This window comes from Bipolaris oryzae (assembly GCF_000523455.1).
Source record: "Bipolaris oryzae ATCC 44560 unplaced genomic scaffold scaffold_123, whole genome shotgun sequence".
Classification (NCBI taxonomy): Eukaryota; Fungi; Ascomycota; class Dothideomycetes; order Pleosporales; family Pleosporaceae; genus Bipolaris; species Bipolaris oryzae.
The window spans coordinates 21,479-44,682 of NW_006911399.1; the positions used below are offsets into that span (position 1 = coordinate 21,479).

General features: G+C 51.2%; 9 protein-coding genes across 9 annotated transcripts; 5 read left to right on the forward strand and 4 right to left on the reverse strand.

Annotated features, from left to right (window-relative positions):
- Positions 1–227: 227 nt before the first annotated feature.
- On the reverse strand, positions 228–1,751 carry COCMIDRAFT_101900 (uncharacterized protein; the record flags this gene model as incomplete). Its single annotated transcript, XM_007692245.1, has 2 exons — positions 228–1,003; positions 1,058–1,751. The coding sequence occupies 2 exons, from the start codon at positions 1,749–1,751 to the stop codon at positions 228–230; spliced, it is 1,470 nt and encodes a 489-aa protein (XP_007690435.1).
- Positions 1,752–5,690: 3,939 nt separating this feature from the next.
- On the reverse strand, positions 5,691–6,410 carry COCMIDRAFT_28419 (uncharacterized protein; the record flags this gene model as incomplete). The annotated part of the gene is made up of 1 exon (XM_007692231.1): positions 5,691–6,410. The coding sequence occupies one exon, from the start codon at positions 6,408–6,410 to the stop codon at positions 5,691–5,693; it is 720 nt and encodes a 239-aa protein (XP_007690421.1).
- Positions 6,411–7,030: 620 nt separating this feature from the next.
- COCMIDRAFT_101903 (uncharacterized protein) lies at positions 7,031–9,046 on the forward strand (the record flags this gene model as incomplete). The annotated part of the gene is made up of 3 exons (XM_007692246.1): positions 7,031–7,783; positions 7,991–8,776; positions 8,864–9,046. 3 exons carry the CDS (start codon positions 7,031–7,033, stop codon positions 9,044–9,046), a joined length of 1,722 nt encoding a protein of 573 aa, XP_007690436.1.
- Positions 9,047–11,598: 2,552 nt separating this feature from the next.
- On the reverse strand, positions 11,599–12,348 carry COCMIDRAFT_60772 (uncharacterized protein; the record flags this gene model as incomplete). The annotated part of the gene is made up of 1 exon (XM_007692247.1): positions 11,599–12,348. A coding segment is annotated over one exon (750 nt), but the record flags the coding sequence as incomplete, so codon positions are not given.
- Positions 12,349–13,496: 1,148 nt separating this feature from the next.
- On the forward strand, positions 13,497–15,366 carry COCMIDRAFT_7457 (uncharacterized protein; the record flags this gene model as incomplete). Its single annotated transcript, XM_007692225.1, has 7 exons — positions 13,497–13,714; positions 13,838–13,851; positions 13,902–14,306; positions 14,358–14,504; positions 14,557–14,997; positions 15,067–15,188; positions 15,244–15,366. The coding sequence occupies 7 exons, from the start codon at positions 13,497–13,499 to the stop codon at positions 15,364–15,366; spliced, it is 1,470 nt and encodes a 489-aa protein (XP_007690415.1).
- A 709-nt stretch (positions 15,367–16,075) lies between these two features.
- Positions 16,076–16,934, forward strand: COCMIDRAFT_101895 (uncharacterized protein; the record flags this gene model as incomplete). Its single annotated transcript, XM_007692248.1, has 2 exons — positions 16,076–16,433; positions 16,507–16,934. 2 exons carry the CDS (start codon positions 16,076–16,078, stop codon positions 16,932–16,934), a joined length of 786 nt encoding a protein of 261 aa, XP_007690438.1.
- A 1,824-nt stretch (positions 16,935–18,758) lies between these two features.
- On the forward strand, positions 18,759–19,348 carry COCMIDRAFT_7459 (uncharacterized protein; the record flags this gene model as incomplete). Its single annotated transcript, XM_007692226.1, has 3 exons — positions 18,759–19,134; positions 19,186–19,274; positions 19,325–19,348. The coding sequence occupies 3 exons, from the start codon at positions 18,759–18,761 to the stop codon at positions 19,346–19,348; spliced, it is 489 nt and encodes a 162-aa protein (XP_007690416.1).
- A 667-nt stretch (positions 19,349–20,015) lies between these two features.
- COCMIDRAFT_101848 (uncharacterized protein) lies at positions 20,016–20,904 on the reverse strand (the record flags this gene model as incomplete). Its single annotated transcript, XM_007692249.1, has 2 exons — positions 20,016–20,512; positions 20,586–20,904. 2 exons carry the CDS (start codon positions 20,902–20,904, stop codon positions 20,016–20,018), a joined length of 816 nt encoding a protein of 271 aa, XP_007690439.1.
- A 1,312-nt stretch (positions 20,905–22,216) lies between these two features.
- Positions 22,217–22,654, forward strand: COCMIDRAFT_101886 (uncharacterized protein; the record flags this gene model as incomplete). Its single annotated transcript, XM_007692250.1, has 1 exon — positions 22,217–22,654. A coding segment is annotated over one exon (438 nt), but the record flags the coding sequence as incomplete, so codon positions are not given.
- Between the last annotated feature and the right edge of the window lie 550 nt (positions 22,655–23,204).

Genomic DNA, 23,204 nt, shown 5'->3' on the forward strand with positions numbered 1-23,204 from the left:
GCATGACGAGTTGCACGAAAAACAAGTCTCTGAGCCATGAGAAACTCAGTTACACAGGGTGCAGTAAACTGTTGATCGAGCCCAGTAACTTCAAGAGCAGACATGATGTGACGAGAGATGAACATAGTAATCAAGGGTATCAAGCTTTATATTGCTACTTTTGCCATTACAAGAGAGTATCAAATATCATAAGTCATCTATCAAGAATTAAGGCTTCCCTTCCCCTCTTATAGAGGCAGAGATATAGCCCTCCGCGCCTGACTCACCTCACTCTGCTTATGCCGGGCACTACAAACGCACTTGCACCGAGGACATACCTCGCCGTCCACCCTATTCAGACGATCCCAAGTCTTCAATACCACCCTATCGGCATGTGCATTAACCTCAACTTCTGCCTCGTCTTTCTCCTCTACCAGACGCTCTTTGAACTCGACCAGCTTCTCGTTGCACTCATCATTGAAGGCAGCGAGGTTATCTTCTTTGAGCGCGGCAAAGTCAAGCCGAGTGTCGGCAAGGTAGTCCTCAAACTCTGCACCAGCCGAATTATGGAGTTCAGAGGCTTGTTGGGAGGCTTGATCGAGGGCATCGGCCAGGATTCTTTGGATATGGGTCTGGGTGTACGTGCTTATGAGAGACTTGAAGACTGTCGAAGGGGCGGGTTTCTGACTCGGGATTGGACAGCGCTTTGTGGGCGTGTTCGGCAGTTGATTGGTATGTCGTGTCGGCGACAAAGACGGCGACGGTGAGCCAGCGAGTATTCCTGGAAGAAGATCTTGCAGAATACTAGGAAATTGTGCGCGCATCAGATCTGGGAGTACTTTCTCGACGGCGGACGTAACAAGATCTTGGAAAATGTCCACTTGCACAGTGGCAGTGGACGAGGCTGTGGATTTTGCGCTCAGCGGTGATGCGGGAGAGGCGCGTTCTTTTGGAGAGCGCGGATATGTTGGGTCTTGGAGCAGACGCTTCGGTAAAGGCGAGTCGGGTGTCAAGCTGGTACGAGCTGGGGATTGTGTATTAGCAATATATCAGTATTTTGTCCAACTAGAAGACCTACCATTCCTCGAGCGCTTGCCCGACACACGTGCATACGGAGGTGGGGCGTCATCTACTGCGTCCTCAATAGGAGGAGGTCCAGCTACCGCGTCCTCGATGGAAGGCAAGGCTTCAGGCTCGGTGTCGTTGATACAATCGAGAATTGACCAGTCTGCTTCCTGATACAAACGGGTAAACTGAGGAATGGCTGGAACTCCAGCAAGTTGGCGAGAGCCTTCAATGATGCTTTGGAGCCGGGCGAGATTGCTCTTCTCAAGCCAGTTGGTGTCGAACAAGACGCGCACTTCTGTCGCCCTGGCCAGCGTTAAAAGCTCGTGGAATCCGGTGTGAAGGCCAGGCCCTGTCTTGCCTAAAGTGCGAGGATACCACACAGAACAGGGTGCTTTGAGCGTCAGCGACAGCATTCGAGGCCGAGGTTTCCCATGTCGCGCAATGCTGTGCAACGATGTACCCGGGAGAGCGATATCAGCATTCCGAAGTGACATCTTCCCAGGGATAAGATTGTCACCTTCATAGCGAAGGGTTAAGAGCTGCGGGTCATCAACGCCATGGATTGAAACAGAGTGTCCGAGAGACAGGGCAAACTGGTCGTCCGAATGCAGCATCTTTAGAGAACACGGCCATAACACGGATTCATCATTCATAGGATAGGCCAAGGCAGGGACGCCTTGGTTGCGAACGAGGCTGAGAACCATTTTTTTTCATTAGTTCGTTCTACAGAAAATGTATACTTAACACTAAAAGCCCCTTTCTAATGAAGCAAAGGAAACCCGCCCACCCGGGCTTTCGCGTTTGGTCGCGCAGAGCAGCCCTGACTCTGTCGCAGCAGCAAGAAGACGCGCCAGATCGTGCCCCGCGAAGCCCGCCGTATGCACCAGCTGTGCCTTGCTTGAGTATCGCCCCCCAGATGCGCGAGCCGGAAACGGGTAGACCGCAAACCGACTCGCTATGTCCAAGGCCTTGCAGTAAGGATAGCGTACTGGGGCAAGACGACAGGCAGGCGATAGACGGTTTAGCAGCTTACGATAGACGGTAATCGCTTGCGCGTGCGACGAGGTGGAGTGTGGAGGATGGATGCGAATCGGGGTTGAGTGGTGGAGGTGGAGTTGTGATAGGGAGTAATGGACGAGGTTGGGTTGGTCTTTAGTATTGGGCGGCGCGCCTCGTCGCGCAGGGCTTGGCACTGCGCTAGGCAGCAACACCACCCACTACCACTCACTCTTGACTCTCACAGATGAAACTACCTCGTGAATGCCTTTTTCGGCAATTTCCACGATTCAAACAGTTCGTTCACTAGAATCACTAAAAGAGCTGTAGTGGGTGGCGAGAATTCGCAGCCGACAGTTCTCATGATTGTGGAAGTAGAGGGAAGTTTAGTGGTTACTACAGTCGACTTGAGCAAAGCCGAAACGAAGCCGGGGCAAACAGTCTTCAACATTTGGCAGATCAATGGAACAACAGGTGGTCATGGCATTATTTATTAGGTAGTCATATGATAATTTTGTTGCAGCGTTCATCGAGCAAAATAAGCAGCGCATATAGCAAGGTGCAAAGTATGACAAAAGCTTGGAAACTGCTACTAATGGTTTCTCTTTGTCCAACCCTACGATACGTATGTGTATGTACTACAGTCGTTTGCCAGGTAAAGAGTGATTTCTTTTCTGTCAAATCCTTGATTAAAAATCACTCATGTGCTTAGCCGTAAAGCTAAGTAATAATCTTTACTTTGTGTGAATTCTGATATTGAATAAAAGCACTTGTGAGAATACGAGATAGAGATACGCAATGTGTTTAGATCTCAAGTAGTCCAAACCATTCTCTCGACATTACCAGTATGATACCTACATGGAACTATTTGGATGGTTGACCTTTGCTAAGTACATTTTACCGTCCCTGCATTGTTCATTCACACTGATTGCAACTGAGCAAAGCTACCGACGTAGTCAATGTAACCAAGGACCCCCAAAAAAGACCTTCAATTCATATACGCTGTTGATTTTAGTGTGTAGCAGCAACAAACGTTCAGCCATAAGGAGATAACCCTCCTAGGTCTGTCATGTCCGAAAATTCGTCGTTGGAATCGGCAATGACAGTTGTGATTGTACTAGCCTTAATTGTGTCTAACTTTTCTCTGTGTTATTGGTACGACCGGCCACGATAAATATGTACTCTCATAGGAAGGACGTCTAAAATCCTTGTCTCCAAATAACCACATCCTCCACACATGCCCTTAGATAAAATACAACCCATGTCACAACCCGCACTACAGTCGATACGACCAGCTTATCATCCACTACGTTCGTACCTCATTGCCTTTCTGCGTTTTACTCTGGGGATGAAATTGGAGTATTTGGTGCTGGATTGAATTTATTTTACTGCAACAAAATAGTGCAATGACATCAAGCCCATGATTATTGTATCGATTTTCGGTGTTATTCTCCATTCCTGATTATCTACTCACAATAATAACACCAATAAATACCCCTTGTAGGATATCATATTTTGTCATTATGATTATTGCCCATCTACAGCATCCAATGATGATCATATGTGAGTAATACAACCGGTAAGCACAAAGGTGCATAATCCGGAGGTTTAAATTACCCGATAGCTGTATTCTTCTGGGGTGTGAAATAGTTTGCACAAAAGAAGGGTCAATATGAAGGCGGAAGGCGGAAAGTGGGCATATTGTCATGGTTTTTTCCTGCTTTGGGCGGTGGTCAGATTTTGGCGGGGATAGGAAGGGTAGGGGTAGGGGTGCGGAGGGACATGGGGGTTGTGGAGAGGAGGGAAATGAGATGAGGTTGAAAAGGGGTGGGAGCGGGGGGAGAAGGAAAGAAGGGCGAGAGGTGCAATGGGTAAATCACAGCCAGGTTCATGATAAGATTCGGACGAAGAAAAAGGTGGTATGATTTTTGTGGAGTGAAGAGTTGTGGAAATTGTAGTTGTGTCGTGTGAAATGTGCATGCTAGTTAGGGCGTGGCGTTGCCATGGGTTGTTACCAGGGGTTATTACTACGAGTTATCGAGTTGTTTCTGAGCTGAAAACAACAGTTGATCAAACTCTTCTGCGTTCTATATTGAGCGTGCAGCTGGACCAAGTTGGTGAACCAAGTAGACACAAGTAGCTCTTGAACATGTCCACGGCTACCTGCAGTGCGTATATATACCTGTCCATCAACCCGCGGAATACGAAAAAGTAAGCAGCTTGAAGACAAGAAGCATTTTGCAAAAGCACCGCCGACAAACGTCGGAAGTCGGATGTACGTCACGTCAACGGTTCAGACCGTTGTTTCACGTCAGTGCCCGTCGCATTGCGTCAACGCGAGCAGAGTCAAAAAACAAGCATACTTTGTCGTGTGGTGACACGGACGGGATGCGAAACAAGCGTTGGACGCAGCGGGAGTGCGGCGGACTCTACCTAGTAGTAGCTATCGATAGCGCGGGGCCAGGTCTAGAATCCAGATGGTAGTGACTACAGTACTCTACCTAGTACGCAGGTGTAGAAGACGAAACTCTGATCAGAGCCAATTGGATGGCAAGGCAAGATGGACGCATAATAGTGGCAGTACTGCAGCTGCCTGTGACAGTTTGATCAAAGACGTCTTGGCCGGCCAATGGCATGGTTGACAAGTGACGTCTTTGAGAGCGGGAGAGCGTCACAGAAATGTAGGGCGCTCAATAATTGTGATGGCTTAATGTTTCGTTTCAAGCAAGTCTCAGGCCTCTCTGTTTCGAAGGGCGGGGCGAACCGCTGTAGCAGATTTGGTAGACTAGTGACAAGTTTGATAAGAAGGAAAGGCTTGGTATGGGGGTGTTGATGCAGACGAGGGTATAGTACGTCAGCAGGTGAAATGTTATGAGTAAGGGTGTGCGGGGTAAGGAGGGTAAGAGAATAGAAGAAGCAAAGAGAAGGAGGGGTAAGAGTGTTTGACCGTGGCTGGCAGGCAGGCAGGCAGTTTGGGGGGGGGGGAAGGAACGTTGGTTGGGCCTTGGCTTGAGCGTTTTCCAGAACAGCGTGAGCGCACCAAAATAGCATGCCGACTCAATGCTGTTGCTTAGCGACGTGGGGCAACAACAGCGGCCATGGCAGGCCAGAATATCGAAATGCTCGTGTTGCTCATCTGCAATATTGCCTCATTTATTTCCCACCGGTCGAGAGCGGGACAAGAGAGCATAGCGCCGCGGCAGGCTAGCCAGTGAGAACGAGTTTTTTGGAGAAAGCGACCGGAAACGGAGTGGAAACTGGGCGCGGTTGCCCTCATTTCCGAGCAATTGGGGGGGAGAGCGAGTTGGCGGAGAGTCGAGAACCGGCTGCGCACTGGGAGGGAAGAGCAGCAGGGACAGGCTGGGCCCGGCACATGGCAGCCTGATCCCTGGGGCATCGCAAACGGGTAGTGGGTAGGGCAATAGGGGAGGCCGAGCCATGTGCAACAGGCTGAGACTGGCATCCACTGTTGTGCGTGGCTGTGTGTAATGCGGCGACAGCCTTGTGTCAGAGTAGTAGGCATCGTGTTGGGCACGAGGGCCGGGGGCAGAAAGTCTATGTACTACTACCATGTACTTAGTACTGTATGTTTATGTGTACGTGTACCAGTAGCCTTTTAGTACTTACTCTAGATACGAGTAGTGGTACTAAGAATCTACGGACTGTGGCACTGTGGCTAGGGCGCGCGCCGTTGCTGCACCAGAGCGCATGACGACGCGGCGCAATGGCGACGGATGCAGCAGTGCTCGCTCGATTGCGCGGCGTCGACTCATGCTAGCAGACGTGATGGCAACATTTGGCTTCTTTTGTGCAGACTTGTGAAGTCGCGGTGACTGTATGAAGATGTGCGCCCAGGTCGCGCGTCGCACCATTCCCACGCTTGCACCAACCCGTCGACCCGGCGATGCACTGCTGGCCTGTTCGCCGGGCCATACGACAATGCCCACACTAAGTAAGTACTCTGCTCCTAGTGACGAGCGCGTCTTCATCGAGGATTGCATCGCAATTGCCGGCGCAGCACCCGTGGCCAGCGCACTGCCGTGGATGCGCCTGTGGATGCGTGCGGCTGGCAGGCAAATTGGACAATGAGTCGAATCGCCATTGTCGAGCCGAATACCAGACAAAGTACACACAAACAAGGTACGATATACCTTCACGGCATGTGCGCGCAGATGCAATGGACGAATACTTAGGCAGTAATACCCACATAGCTGCTCAGGTAGGTGGTGACATAAAGATGGAGACGCCAGTGCAGGCCCGGCAAGGAGGATCTGCGCCTGGCCGGCATTCGATTCTAAGCTGGCGGCATGAAACAGCAGGGCTACTGTGTCGGGGGCCGCGGCGAGCAAGTAAAAAAAGAAGGACATTTTTAAAAAAAAAAAGAGGAGCGCTGGACGCTGGACGCTGGACGCCGTACTTGGACAGATTCGAACACGACAGGGCAAAGACGGTGTGGGCAGTCCTCTCGGCTCTCGGCGCCCCAGCGGCTGCCACGCTCGACGTTGGGCGTGGGGCGCTGTGAGTGGCTGCGTGCGGCTGCGTGCCAGCCGCCCCTGCCTTTTGTTGCTCGCAGGCATGCAGGCACCGCCGTCCGCTACTGGCCCCTGCCACCGCTTGTTCCTGAACGAAATTAACAGCCGCCAGGGGCACGACTAGGGCACGACTAGGGCACGTCCATCACCCACCCACCGCACCCACTGCATTCCTTGGCCCCCCGGCCTCCACCCACTGCCTGCGGCCTTCATATACCGCCCCTCCCTCCGCTCCTCGATTGCTTTTTTCTTCTTCTCTACCCCAAAGGCACCAGTCTTCTACACTCGCTACCCACTTGTCTTCGGACGTCACATTCTTTGAACCATCCAGTCACTCTTTCCTGGATTTCAATCTATATTCTTCGCCTGCTAATCGGTTCCCCGACCCGTCTTTTCGTCTTATCCATACCCACTTCATTGTTTAAGAGCAAGGAACTTTTTAGAATACCGCAATCATGATGAAGCTTACCGTCGCTTTCTTGGCCGCCCTCGCCGCTGCCGACGCTGCCGAGGCCCGCAGCCAGCGCTTTGCCCGCCGCCAGCAATACGGCTCCTACGGCTCCTACCCTTCTGTTCCTCAGAACCAGGCCGGCTACAACGCCACCACTCCTGCCTCCAGCTCCCCAGTCCCCGTTGTTCCCGAGGCTGCCACCAGCGCTTCCCCAAGCCCATCTGCCCCCGCTGGCGGTGAGTACGGCGCTGGTTACCCTGCTGTTACTCCTACCCCCGCTGTCCCCGAGGCTGCCTCTTCCAGCCCCGTTGGTGGTCAGTACGGTGCTGGCAAGCCCTCCACTCCAGCTGTCCCTGAGGCTGCCACCAGCTCTACTCCTGCTGCTTCCTACCCCGCCGGTGGTCAGTACGGTGCTGGCAACCCTTCCACCCCCGCTGTTCCTGAGGCTGCCACCAGCTCCGCCCCCGCTGCCTCCTACCCTGCTGGCGGCAACTATGGCACTGGCAAGCCTTCCACTCCCGTAGTCCCAGAGGCCGCTACCTCATCTACTCCCGCTGCCTCCTACCCCGCTGGCGGCAACTACGGAACTGGCAAGCCCTCGGTCCCTGTTGTCCCAGAGGCCGCTTCCAGCACTGGCTACCCCATCTACCCCACCGGAACTGGCTCTTACCCAGCCTCTTCCACCCCCGTCAGCGACCTGGTCACCAGCACCATCTACAGCACCCAGATCTTCACCAAGACTGCCTGCCCTTCCACCGTCACTGACTGCCCTGCCAAGTCTACTTCGCTCGTCACCAGCGTTGTCCCCGTTGGCACCACCGTCTGCCCCCAGAGCGAGGTCCCCCAGGCCACTCCTACTGCTGTCACCAGCACTTACCCCGTCTCTGAGGTGACCTCCGTCTACACCGAGACCCTCGTCTACACCATCGGTGTCGGCACCACTGCCCGCCCCGTCACCACCGAGATCACCACCACCTCGACCTCCACTCAGTACAGCACCGTTGTTGTCACTGTTCCCGGCTCCAAGCCCACCCCTGAGGTTCCCTCTGACCAGACCAAGCCCTCTGGCCCAGCCGGTGGTCAGGGTTACCCCACTGGCCCAGCTGGCGGTAACAGCTACCCCACTGGTCCCGGTGGTGACAAGGACATCACCAGCACCATCAGCTCCACCTCCACCTCCACCAAGTACATCACCATCAAGCCCACTCCCTCTAGCGGTGTCCCAGTCGGCTCCGACTCCTACCCCACTGGCCCTGCTGGTGGTGTGGCCAAGCCCTCTCCTTCTACTCCTGCCGGTGAGGAGGGTGATGAGTGCGCTCCCGTTACCGTTACCGTAACTGCCAAGGAGACCATCACTGTTACCGCTGGTGGCAACTACCCCGTTGCTACCCCCGACTCTGAGAAGCCCACCTACCCTGCCGAGACCCCCAAGGTCCCCGCTGACAAGACCTCTGGCCTGCCATCCCACCCCACTGCTCCTTACGGAAACGGTACCCTGCCCTACGTCCCCGTTGGCACTGGCCCCGCTCCCGTCCCCAGCAGCGCCACCTCTTCTCTTCCCAGCTTCTCTTTCGTCTCTGAGAACGCCAAGCCCACTCCCAGCACTCCCGCTGCTGCCTCTTCCGCTCCCGCCTACCCCGTCGGTGGTAACTATGGTGCTCAGCCCTCTCCTTCCGTCCCTGCTGCCGCTGAGTCCTCGCCTGTCTACCCTGTAGGCGGTAACTACGGTGCCGGCAAGCCTTCCACCCCCGTTGTCCCTGAGGCCAGCGCCACCCCCAGCCCTTCCGCTCCTGCTGGTGGTGAGTACCCCGCTGGTGGCCAGTACGGTGCCGGCAAGCCTTCCACCCCCGCTGTCCCTGAGGCTGCTACCAGCTCCTCTGCCCCCGCTGGCGGTGCCTACGGTGCCGGCTACCCTGCTGCTACCCCTACCCCCGCTGTCCCTGAGCCAGCCACCTCCAGCCCTGCTGGCGGCAACTACGGCAGCGGCAGCTACGGAAGCGGTAGCTACGGTACCTACTAAGCGCTGAAGCTCTCATCGTAGAGTAGCCTCGCGTTTTGTTTGCATCACATGTGTATAGGGTCACTTGGCCCATTTTCTTGCCTGTCCACTGAGCCCATTGGGCCAAGTCTCCTCAGGCAAGGGCCAGACGCGATTGAAGTGGGTTACAATTGAGGTTGGGACAAAACACGCACAGAAGTGTAGGTTCCCAGAGCAGTTTTTTGTTGTATTACATCGACAATATATCCCTTCCTGTTTTTGATACAATCTCTATCCCACTCTCCTCGCATCTTACTCGTGTTTGTCGCGCTTGGGTCTCTGGGCGCAAAGAATGGGCGATGAGCGACATGTCTCATGACTTCTTGTTCCGCACCAAGCTCTTTTTCCTATGTTTGTTGTACCTTGGACCTCCTTGTTTTGAAAAGACCATCGGGGATGGCGGTTTACTTGCATTTATTCAGTCTAGCATCTTTCTTCGATTTTTTTTGAAATCATGTTTTTTTACTCCATCTTTTCCTCTCTTCTCTTCAACCCTTTTACATGAAGTGAACACTTTATTCTTCTGATCCGCCGTTGACTCCATGTCACGTGACGTTTACTAATCCCATTCCATCGATCCGATATAACACGACTTTACTAACAGCTAATCCCATTGCGTCACATGGCCGAAACAAAGGCGCCCCGCCGCCACTGCCACTTGCTCATTTTACGCCATGCAACTTCCAATCCAATGACGTTGACAAACCGGGTGGGGCTGTCCATCCCATTTTCTTTGCCCCCCCCTCCCGACCGATGCAACCTTGTTCCCTAATCTCCCTGCTCTGCCGTGCCCTTGCCCTTGTTCGTTGTACCTGCATATCATCCTTGTCCGTGACATTTCCGTGGCTCGTGCGAAGGACAGCGTGCAGGGGTCATGCTTGTTGGGGGGGTTTTCTGTTGTACTCCGTTGGTTGTCCTTTTCTTCACTCGTACTCTGTCCATGACATCTTTTTTTTTGGGAGGGCGCGATTTTCCGGATCCCGAGATTGTACGTGTTGGTGTGCGTGTGCGGTGTGACATTCTTGTTTGATGATTTGATGGCAGTATTATTGCGACTAGTAGTGAGTAGTGGTAGTGTGCGTAACCGCGCGATTATGTCGGTGTGATATACCGGGATACAAAGCGCCTTGTTGTCGATTCTATTAGTCCGATGGGGGGGAAAGGGGGGGGGGAGGGGAGTGGCCAATTCGTCGGGAACAATGTGATTTAATTTCTTTCACTATCGATAGTTTCAATGTTTCTCCCGCGCATGCGTGTGCGATGCGAATCTTCGCGCATTTCCCATTGGAATCGTCACATTTTCTTCATTTTTACTTACATCTCCCGATTGCACCGTGATTCTACTTGCCTACACGGTAAGGATGTTTGTATAATCGTCTTTACTGCTTACAACGTTTCGAAAAAGCGTTATGCGTAATCCCCCACCGTTTGGGGCGTTTTCTTCTCCCGCCTTCGTATCATGTTGCCAATACGAGTTTATGCTATACCCTTCTTTTTCTTTCCTTCTCTCTTGTATTAGTAGGAAATAGTAAACGGCGTTTCTGGCGCCGCTCCCGCTCCGCAGCGATGTGGTGGAAAGTTTATCGGGAGTGGTGAGGGGTCCTTGGTGTCAATGCGTTTGGGGCGCATGGTAAGTTATTATGCGCGGAAAGGGAAAGAAGAGGGTTTGGAGGGGATCCCCGTGCGTTTGTTCCCGCGTTGTTCTAGTAGGTGTGCGTACTTACACAGAGGGCAAGAAGGTTTGGGGCTTTGTTTCGACGACTAGGTATGGCGCAGGATGTGAGTATCACGGGATTGAGTAGTTTCTCTGTTTTCACTCTTTTCAGATGTCTAATATATTGAAAGAGAATATTATATGGGACGTATATGGGATGAACTGGATGATGACCACGCGATGCAAACTACCGATATCTTGTCGCCATATTTTGCTCGTTGGTCTGCTAGCGAGCGTCATTTCCGAGTAAGCACAAAGTTTGCGATGCCCATTTCCTACAATCAGATTTTGCGCGTTCGGCAACACCTTTTATTTTTACACTTTGACTATCATCTCGGGATTTGGTGGATACCCAGCGTGATGCGCTTTTTTATTTTGCACACTAAATAAGTAGATGGGCTAAGGATCTGCGAACATGTTTGGCGCGGGCTGACTCGTTCTTTTCCTTTTAAGCGGCGCGGATCTGGCGTGTTTTGAAGGGATCAGCTCATGGGTCATTGCTGGGTGTTGTGTTGAGTGCGCGTGGGCTATAAGAGTCATGGGCCGGAAATGTGGTGTTGAGACGCTTCAGTGGTGTGCATTGGTATCGTGAGATGGGTCAAGTAGTAGTAACGATTTTCTTTCTAACAAGTGCAACTATGTACTTGGCCAATTTACAGCACAACGATAGCAAGCCAACGCCGTGAAAAAAATACTCCAGCTTCTAAAACTCCATCGGGTATATCCACAACGCCAAAAATGCAATTCCCACCTGGATAACACAAAATGCACTCCCCCGACCTCAACATTAGACCTAGTAATAACGATAATAATGTTCACGTCGCCGTCGTCCGCCATAGTACGTCGAATAGTCTCTGTAACCAGGCAAGCCCAATTGAGAAGCGACATTGATGTAACCCTCTTCGTTCCTTTGCAATCCACTAGTATTTATATTGCCGACTTTGCTCGCCAACACGGCGTCTGTATCCCACTTAGCACGGCAGTACGGGCACGTCGCATTGTTTCTGGCTGCAGCCACCCAGTTCTGCATGCAAACCTTGTGTATATTGTTTCCACAGCTGGTCTTGCAGTACACAGTATCTTCCTTGGCATCAAGGTCGTCGTAGCAAATGGGACATTCGCCCTCTATGGGTTTGCGATTGCCGTCTTCGCCTTGCTTCTCGGTATCCGTGCCAGGAATGGGTGGCGCATTCCTCATGACTTCGCGCAACTCAGAGCTCACAAGCGCTAGCTGATATGCAATCTCTTCTCGCGCTTTCAATACTCTTAGCATGACGTATACAACGTGTTTGCATTGATTGCCTTTTCTGGCATGCGGGCAGTCGCATGAGGGTTTGAGTCCAATCGAGACCGTATACACATTGCCTGTCGAGCCTGCGATGAGAACCTTCTCCTCAGGCGCATCGTCGGTTCCGCAACGCTCGCGCGAGAGTACTGTCAAGCGCTGTGTAAGCGCCCGTTCTCTCACATCCAGGTAGCTCTGCGGCGCCCTTTTGCGAAATATCCTAGCCCGCTTCTCCTGAACAGGCGCGTCAGGGTCACGCTTGCTCTTCTTCGGAGGAGGTGCCCTCTTGGGCGAGTCTTGTGTAAGGTCGATTACTTCAATTCTGCGGCTACTAGATGCCGTGGGCGCATATCGGTGCACAACTAGGGCGTCATTGTCGGCGTAGGTCGTGAAATTGCGCTTGCGCGTCGCTGGTGTCGACGGATGAATCGGGTACGGCATTGCGCTCCTCGGAGTCCTCGGTATATGTTCGGGAAGGAAAAGCCCTACAATTGGGAAATGAGGGTTGGAAAGAGGGGTTATGAATTGGCTATTGAGAGCAGCTTCCAGGGAAGATGTGCGTTAGGGAGTAATGGCATCGATGAAGCTGACCCTCGAGTCGCCATTGCTCCACGAAGACACGTGATGACGTCGGTGGTTCCACATCGAATATTCCACTCCACACTTTTAAGGCATACGCAACCCCGTTCAAATCGCATTCAAAATCCCCTCGGATACAGCATCGAATAGGATTGACAAACAACGTTAGAACAGACCTGCTCCAGCTCAGCTGTCCTACGCCTATGACACTATGCACACAATATGGGAGCGAATGCATGTTCTTTGGAACTGACAGTGTCATATTTCACACTTTAATTCGGGCAAGCAGATGCATTCTGTTCCTCGATATGCGAATATGAAAGCTGTGTAAATTATGTGATCTCGCTGTGGTTACGTAGATACCATTGTCAGCAGCAAGTGTGAGCAGTTACACACAGTAAAGGGTCCTGATTTACAGTTGGTCTCGTGGCTCCTTGTCGTTGATAATTACCACTCAAAATACACGGTATAACTAATAGTGGTTACCCATGCCCCTTATATTGATAGCTTTATCTTTATACCTCAGCGTTTCCACGGTACACCACAAACACCCTTGACCTAATGGGTTCTACATATTACGAAATTCTAATGGTATGCTTGGTTGACCCATTCTAATGTTGGACGCCAACGTCATGTCCTGTCGTCCTCATGGAAACCAGAACTACATGTTCCGGTACCGGCGCGATCATGTGCCTCTGAAGACTCCATATCTTCGACCTGAGTTAGCATCAAAGGGCAGATAGCGAGTCTTGTAATCACCATTCTCATGTACAAAGCAAGGACTTTTGGTACGAATCTCTATTTTACTTTCCAATTCCACACCGCACGCAGTCGCGAATCTTCTCTCGTCGATAATGGCTAAGCTTAAAGTGTCGGCTTCGGCTCATCGTCTCTCCCTCAACCGAACAGCAGCTCAGACTGTCAAACAAACCACTGTGGTTCAAGAGCATGCCTTGCCTGAACCATTGTTGCCACCACCGGATATCGAAAGACACAGCGTGCCAGCTGGAGAGAACGACGTTTTCGGTAATGAAGAAGGTGCCGAAATCCAGTACAAGACATGTTCGTGGTGGTAAGTATTCAAGCTCTTCTCAACCCATACGAAACCTCAAGTGACACGTCGGTTTGAAGTTACTCAACACGGCTTGACATGCACTCCTTCATTCCACAACATCCTGCTGACGTGAACGTTTAGGAACACGGGCATCCGTAAGCTACAACTCCCTCCGAATTACCTACCCCGCTCTGACAGTTTCAAGTAATGCTGGCCGAAAATGTTTCCCTCGGTGTCCTTGCGCTTCCTCAAGCCCTAGCGATCCTAGGTATCGTCCCAGGCATGCTCTGCATATGCTTGCTGGGGGTCATCGCTACATACACGGGATACCTAATTGGCGAGTTCAAACTGGCTCACCCATGTGTGCAATCGTATGCCGACTGCGGGCAACTGATGAGTGGGCCCATCGCCCGTGAAGTGATTGCTGTTGGGCAAATTCTGGTGTTGATATTCATAATGGGCGCGCATATCCTTACGTTCGCGGTTGCCATGAATGCAATGACTGACCACGGGGCTTGCACAATCATCTTCAGTGTGATTGGACTGGTTGTTTCTTTCCTGCTCGGGCTACCGAGGACGTTCAAGAACATTAGCTACTTCAGCATTTTTTGTGAGTCAAGGTGTTGATATCGTGTCGCCTGTCCTGCTTACCACGCTATAGCTTGTGTTTCGGTAATCGTAGGTGTCACAATAACCATGATCGCCATCAGCATCCAAAAGCCAGACATGAACAACATGGTGGCCATACGACCTAATGTACCACTGGTTAAAGGCCTGGCCCCGGTAATGAACATTGTGCTGGCCTACAGTAAGTACATCAATCCTGCTTTATGACGCGCATCGTCACTGACGCACTGTAGCTGGACATGTCGCCTTCTTCTCCTTTGCATCCGAACTCAAGGACCCGCGCGACTTCCGCAAAGCTCTCCTTTTCGAGCAAGGAATTGCAGTGACATTCTATCTCCTCATCTCAGCGGTCATATACTACTACGCTGGCCCCCTCGTGTCCTCGCCCGCCTTGGGTTCTGCGTCACCTTTGGTCAGCAAGATTTGTTTTGGCATAGCACTCCCGACCATTATTATTGCCGGAGTTGTCAATGGCTCGGTAGCTACTAAATATGTCTACCTGCGTGTTTGGAAGGGCACAAATGAAGTGCATACCAACAGCTGGAGAAGCCTGGGTAGTTGGTGGGGGATTTGCTCTGGGGCGTGGTTAGCAAGTTGGGTTTTGGCTGAGGCGATTCCAAACTTCAATTTGCTGCTGGGTTTGATCGGCGCGCTCTTCGGGAGCTGGTTCAGCTGTAAGTTCCTTGTGAAACTTTCTTTTGCGAGCGACGATGTGTACTCGGCCAGTGGTCTGACACGCACAGATGCTTTTCCTCCACTACTGTGGCTGTGGCACAATAAAGTCAATGGAAGACTATTCTCATCGAAGAAGCAGACGGTCTTTACTATCTTGAACTTCTCGATAGTGTTGTTGGGGATGGCCATTGTAAGTGATTTTTCTCTCTGCTGGTCGAAGCGGCTTGGCTGACCCTGTGTTGCAGTTTGGCCTGGGCATGTGGTCGTCTGGGTGGGCCTTGCATAATGGTTCCGGCGGCAAGGTGTTTTCTTGCGAGAATAATTGGCATCCCGTCAGTTGGGTAGCGGGAGGCACTGACGACGGCTGACCGTGTTGGTTGGTATTCGGAGTTGGAGAGGTAGGGCGCTTCTCCTTTGGAACAGGGTCGGCCAAGACGCAGTCCTACCATGTAACTATTCTGGACGGCACGTATACACAATGGTAACAGTCGCGCGAGTCAAGTATGCATGCGCGGAATGGTGTCAACATGTCAAGGTCCAATGCATTGATACTGAAGTGGTGGTGGGAACGGGGAGCCGCGCGATGACGCGACCGGGGACATGCTTCCTGCGGTGCGTTACAGTGCAGCGGCGTGCACCACGACTCCTCACCTTACCAGCCAATAATAAGCGGCTCCCTACCCCAGCGCCCGTCCGAAATAAGCTCTTTCCGGAGGACAGACGCAGGCTCATGTAATCTGGCTAATGTCAATATGGACGGGAGCGCCAAGTGAGGAGGCTGGACGACCTGGCCTTGGGCGTCAGATCACCATGGGACACACCTCCTTGCTCTGCTGCTGATAAGCACTTACTGCTTCACAGCGACCACTCTGGACTGCGGATCGCGCCATTGTTGATTCTGCGACGGTGGTACTGCAGGTTGCTTGTTCGTACACATAGCCTTTAGCAATTGTCCTACCTTGACTCCCACCTCCTCTATCACTCATCCCCGAGCTTTCCGCTACCCAGCTCTTCCCCTAATCGCATTCAACGCCCCCTCGCGACATCAACGCGACCGCGACCCGCCTTTTCCCCAACATGCCAGTCGAGCTCCGGAAGCGCAAGGCCGCGGCCCCAGTGCCAGCACCACCTGCAAAGAAAAAGGCACCCGCAAAGGCCAAGAAAGCCGACAGCGAGAAGACTGTTGTCGACAAGGTCCAAGACGCGGTCGTTGAAAAGGTCGAAGCTGTCAAGGAAGCTGTCGTAAGCAAGACCAACGGTGCCTCGACTGCTAAATCCAGCGGCGCGCCCAAAGTTGGCGACACAGTTGACCTCGCCTCATTCGGCGGCGAAATCGAAACCAACGATGGCACCAAGACGTCGCTCGCGAAGCTCGTAGAAGAAAGCAAGGCCGGCGTAGTCCTGTTTACGTACCCCAAAGCCTCGACTCCGGGATGTAAGTCGCGTCTCCCGCATCCCCCCTTGCATTTGTATCCCTTTATACTCACATCACTGTTTCTTCGACATAGGCACAACCCAAGTCTGTCTCTTCCGCGACTCCTACACGCCCCTAACCGCAACCGGCCTCTCCATCTACGGTCTCTCATCCGACAGCCCCAAGGCAAACACCACCTTCAAGACCAAGCAGAAGCTGCCGTACTCGCTTCTGTGTGACCCCGCGCAGACCCTTATTTCGGCCATTGGATTTAAGAAGGCGCCAAAGGGGACGACCCGCGGTGTTTTCGTCGTTGATAAGCAGGGTAAGGTGTTGGCAGCTGAGCCTGGTGGACCCGCGGCCACGGTCGAAGTTGTGAAGAAACTCGTGGGCGACGCGGAGAAGGTGCCAGCGAAAGAGGAAGTCGAGGCAAAAGAGAAGGAGGAGGACAAGAAGGTTGCGGACACGGCAGGCGAGGTTGCGGATTCGGCGGCTAAGGTTGATGCACCCGCTGCTGCTTGAGGAATTCAGTGCGATGTGAGACGGTTTCCCGGGTAATTGGAAGATTTCTAGTTGAGTGAAAGTGTGTTTTGTTGGTGTGGGCGTGTTTTTTCTTTTAGCTGGAATAATGGATATTTGAGATTTGTGATACACGTGCTGGAAGAATGTGTGAGTACGTTTGCTACTGTTGTTTTCTGGTATTTGTAACCTGATAACCTAGCTACGTCCTTGGCTCCCGTTTTTTGGGGGGTTTTCTTTCCACATTCATAAGTAGCCTTTGTATTCATTGAGCTGCCTCGTTCGCTACATGTCGAAGATACTATGTAACTCTTGTTTTGTTAAAAGATGAAGTGTTCGCACGTGGTTTTGTAAATTACGGATGCGGCGTCCAGAGTATGTACTCGGTAGGGTTAGTGGATAGCTACCCCTACAAGTACTTTTAAATAAGCACTAGTTTCTTTTACTCCAAAGTGCGAGCTTTGAGTATATGCGTGACAAGAAAAAAATTGCTGATTTTGAGAAAACACTCTTCGACGAAGAATGAGGCTCGAGACATGATCATGACATGTTGTACGAAGCATCTGTCAAATGACGTACTACGTCCCATAGGGGCCAAGTGAACGCGTGGGTATCCTTGTGGCCACTGTCTACACTGCGCCTCAAGGCACTGGTAGCGGCATACGAATGTGCAGCACACTTACTGCACACCATGATAAATCGACTTGAGCCTCAGGATCGTATCGCCGGTTGCGTAACCTACTACCAAGCCACCACGTCTCTGCGCCATGGAGAAATTTCCTTTGTATTGGTCACTTCAGGCACAAGATATCGTCATGGGACTTTACTTTGACAAACGGAAGGAGCGGCTTCACTGCTTTCTGCCTTATCGTTCTGGCGCTTGTACTAAAAGGACGTTCAGGCAAATGAATTCAAGTTGGGCTGTGTCTGCTTGTACTCAGCTATAATACGCCAAGACAAAATATCATTCGCACACATAGTAGTCACATTCTTGGATACAATGCTACCCATACCCCCCATTATATCTCAGCCAGGTGTCTACCAGAGACTATTTCCCTAAATGGCAGTCCTCAAACCGTGGTGGTGGCGACGACGACGGAATCAGTGCCCCGTGAGCCATGCGGCGGAGCATGCTACTCGGGACGAATCATTATACACAGAAACTATCGTGTAATACTAGCTTTGCTCCATAGTGCCAAGGTCAAAGCGATACGATCGCAGCCCGCTAATACGCCTCGTGCATATATCCCGCTACCGGCGTCGTTGCACAGATATCAGGCAACCTGATTTGGTCCTCAAGCATCACTGAAGATTTGGCACAGCCTACCTCTCAGATACCGCTTTGCTAGACTGATATTCCCTAAGGCTACATCTGTTGTGATTCTCGCCTCTTTGCCTCCTCTCCCTCTTTGACCCATTTTTCTGGATGTTATTTAAGCGATTGCCACACCTGAATCTAGTAGTTTGTCCGAATACTATATTGCACTCAAGACCGATCCCCAACAGTGTGTACTTTTCTTTACTTTGTTTGACAAGCCACTAGGCCCAAGCTTACAAGCTTCCAAAGACAGGTGAAACTAACCAAACAACTTATCCATCCTCCCACATACCTCGAGTATTGTAAACAAGGTTAGAGTCATGATAAACCTCAGGGGCCTTCGTCGGCCCGTGTCCTTCTTCACCAAGACCAAAGATGCTCCAATCTCTCATAAAGTCTCTCCTATCTTCGCATCCCCCAAAAAGGGAGAAACATATAAGCAGATACTCGATACGACCTGGAGAAATAGAGAGGGGGAGTGTTGGTCTAAATCAAATAATGGAGCGGCTATGTTCGATACACAATGCGAGCACAACCTGGTCAGCACCAAGTTTCTCGAGGAAATTGGCTTCAAGTGGCAGCCGTCTACAGTCGATACCCAAATCACCCAGATGGACAATGCTAACATCGAATGTCTGGGTGAGGTCCATGGAAGATGGTACCCGGTCGGTGCGCCAAAGCGTCCATGGTACCTGGCTGTCGTCCCAAAGCGCCTACAAAAGGGCTTGAACTTTCGACCACGCTACGAATCCTCCACCTTCAAGATTGTTGATTTGGACACATTCGATCTCATCATTGGGCGCGACACCATCAACGAGCTTGGGCTGTTGCAGATAAATCGCAACTTCTTTGGTGGATTCCGTCCAAGCCCTATTCGCGTTGACTGTAAGTTTGTGAACTTGCACTGTGGACGCTTGATTGCTAACTTCGATATAGCAGATGATACGACGACCAAGAAGCAGCAGGAAGCAGATGAGCGCAGAAAGAAAGATCTAGAGGCTATGCGGAAGCGTGACGAGGAGAAGGTATGGCACTGTTGCGATTATACCAAGAAGATACATACTGACCCGGTTAGGCACTGGAGACCAAAGCCAATTAGCGATACCCAAATGTCGATTATCCAATCATCAAAGGAGTCACCGACTTTACTACACTGGGTCGCTATTGAAAGGAGATCTTTCAGTCGTTGTCAAAAGCAACAAACAGCATTCATGCTACGGGATATTGCAACAAATGGGGAGAGGGGAGAGGCGTAAGCGTCGGGATTGCTCTCATACGCTAGCTGAGGATACTCCATGGTGGAGGGGAGGGGGGCGAGCGCCATTTAACAAGCTGGCTGGTGAGCGATCAAAGGCGCTACCCCCGCCCACCTCGGGCTTGACGAGTGCATCCATGCAGCAGCCATTCCCCTCTGGTACGCTGCATGTGCCAATACGGATGGCGTTATCTGGACATGATCATTTGTGGGAGTTTGGATTTAGCCGGTTTCATTCTTGCATCGCATTTCAGCTCAAGAGCAGGGGGGAAGCGAGCGATTGAATTTAGCTACTGTAACATTATTGGTGTTGCACTGTCCATTTACATAGTAATACTAGTACACTTTATCACATTGTCTACATCACCATCCCCCTACACTTTTCTTCCATTACTAATCCTATCAATTCCCCTTAATTCGATCCGACCCTACAAAAACAACCTGGACAGCCGCAAACCTGAGCTTTCGTCAGAAAAACTATAATTATCAACAGTGGCATCTGAAAAAAAACTTACGCAGCAGTAATAGCGAAAATATCCGCTCTCCTCGCCCCCGTCAACGCCATCAAACAAATCGACACCAACACGTTGAAACCCGCAATAATGCCCAACCTAGCCGGCATGGAGTGAACGCAATACAGCACCACAATCGATGCAATCGGGATCAGCGAAGCAATAATACTGGTAATCCAGTATGTGACACGGTAGATCGTACTGTCTTCATATCCCACAACCCCGTGAACACGCGAGGGCTTCATGAAGCGCGTACAGCCGCATCGAAAGAGGTTGATGATTGTGCTTTCTGCTGCCCACGCAGAGAACGCATCTTTTTTCTCGCGTGGACATAGCGTAATGAGATCGGGTTTTTGAGTGTCACGGTACTTGGCGGAGCCCCAGATGGTTGCGTCATCGCCGGTTAGAGCCATGGAACCCATTTCGGGGGTTTGAAGGTAGTCTTGCATGTAGTGGAGGTCCCAGGAGCTGGGTTTGGGGTATTGGAGGATTGAGGCTTGTTGGATTAGGGCGTCATCTATCAGTATCAGTACAACACACTCTACTCATTGAGATATTTTGGAGCATACTGTATTCTTTAAGCACTCGCCTGATTCGCAAAACGAGTTCCTGCTGCTCTCCAGCATCGGTGCCTTCGGAATCCTTGAGCCAGAACCAGTTCAGTGCGTAGGGTGATCTCTTGTCGGATGGGTCGTTGGCATCAAGTTTCTGGCGCTCTCGCAGTACCCTCTCTAAGTACGCAAGTTCAGCTTGCATGTAGAGTAGGTTCTGGGCGTTCAGAGCACCGAATCTACGAAACATAGAGAGCTCGGGGAGTATCTCCATTTTCGCAGCTAACTTCGGGTACCCGACAACATACTCCTGTAACGGGTCATGTGATGTACTCATGATTTTGGCTTTATGTCAAGATATCAATGTCTTTGCGACGGCAGACTGGATTTCCATAGCGCCCATATATCTTAGATACAGCATGTAGCCTGCCACGGCACATCTGTCGTTAGTCCTGTGGGTCCTGCAGAATGACTGTCTTCTGCATTATACCCAATGGAGCTTCAGAATGAAGCCGCATGTGGCTGCCTTGTGAAGCAGGCTGAGAGTCCATCCAACAAGCCGCGAGGCACGTCGTACCTTATACAGAGCCGCCTGTGTAACAGTTGGCGATGGTATTTTGTGGCATCAGCAAGGCCATAATTCTCACACGTATAGAGGGACAGGTTCCGTGAGCGATCTGTACCAGACGTTGTCTATGCCTGTCTGTGTTGGTGATGCCTGACAGCACGTCGAGGCGCTGACTTTTGGGCTGTCTTGGAACCCCAAGCAGCTGTAAATCCCGGTGAAGCGAATCCGGAAATGGCTGTGTCCTGGTCCTGATGTAAGTCCATATGTATGTGAAGGTTTCATTGGGTGGCTGCAGATTGTCAGCTGCTACTTAGTAGTGCTACTACACTCGTGTTCCGGCGCTATGTAGCGATCGTCCGTCCCCCACCTGCAGCCTATACTAACTTGCCTCTCCCAGCCGCATCATTTAAAAAGTACGTCGCACAGCGCCCTTCTTTGACTCTTGAATTTCAAGACTGCCTAGTTGAAGGCAACAATATTCGCTCAATAGTGACTGATATCGCACATGGACTGCGCCCTCATGGCTAAGCCTTGTTGATGCACAATCGATGACCGCAAGCCACCCAGAGGACTCAGCCTTGTCACACATGTCACACGGCTGAGCCAGGCGTTAGTTGCCTTCTTCTGGACTATGATGCCACAATATCGACATTTATTCGCCCCCACTAATTATCATTTGGTAAGGGCACAGCCTCCAAGGCTTACACATTGGACGTGACCCACAACACAAGGGGGGTTGTAAGCGGCAAATGATGCATGGATCATGAGATGGACATAAGATCGGACAGTAGTGACTAGTCCTGCTTGCCTCACCAATCAGGTAAACTATTGGTCCCTTTAATAGGAGATGGAATCCTCCATTCCCGACTGTCACGAAGTCTCTCAGCTTTAACGAATGTCGAACTCAACATAACGATATCAACTATCACCACACCCACCATCTTATTTACACACTGTACGTGAACTGAGAAAAACCATGAATCTATGGACGCGCGAACTTCTTGGCCTAATATTATTTATAGTAGGTTAATGTCCCCTGTTTGGAACCACCATTGACACATTTCAGCGACGACTAGGATCGTATCAAGCGACTCGAATCGAAATACGCAGTCGGCATAAAAATGAGAGAGATACCTGGAATCGAGCTGTGCTCATATGCGACTCAGGAGTAGATTATAACATTATATCTCATCAACTCGTAACGGAGGTGCTGCAAGTGCCAATGCAGACGATAGACGAAAAAATGGATGCATACGTACACACGTATGGCCGTGGCGAAGAAGTCGTAGGATACGTGGATCTTACCTGGTGTTTTGAGAAAAATAATAAATGGATGCAAACTACACGGTTCTGGGTCACCTCGACGGGAAACCCTTGCTACGATGTGATCCTCGGGCGGAAGGATGCAGAGCAATGCGGTCTCATAAGACACAAATGGAGATGTTGGGTTGGGCAATCCGTGAGGTGTTTGAAAGGGCACTTTGCATATCATGGCAAGGCGTACTCGTCCTTGAGCTGAACACCTAGTTCACTTGAGCTAAACACTTGCGTTACTTAACCCAAACATAAAGATTTCCTTTTCTTTTTACGTTTCGCTTTATAATTCCTAGAACAATGTATTTTCTATTTTAGCTACTCGTCAATTCCCTTTGCCAACACTTAGTTTAGGAAGTCCCTTGGTGTGAGATTTGGGATTAATATCAGCGTGTACGGAAACACCTTGCCATCGACTGGCTCAATGTTTGCATGAGTGTATTTGCTGTAATAGAGTGATGACTCGATATTTCACAGAATTTCCATACCAATTGAAAACACCACCGAGAGGAGCAACGAGATGCTAGCGCTCAACTTGGATAGCATCCATTTCGATATTCCATTCCGGTATCTCACACATGTAGTGAGAAGGAGAAGTCCTCACGACATACGGTGCAGCGTTGGCCTTGGGGACAATATGCTGTACAGTATCACTAGGTCCAGATACACTTCCCTCTTTTTTGCTGCCCGAGCTCAACACCACACTCCTTCGCCGTCTCCAGAAGAAGAAGAAGAAGAAGAAGAAGAAGAAGAAG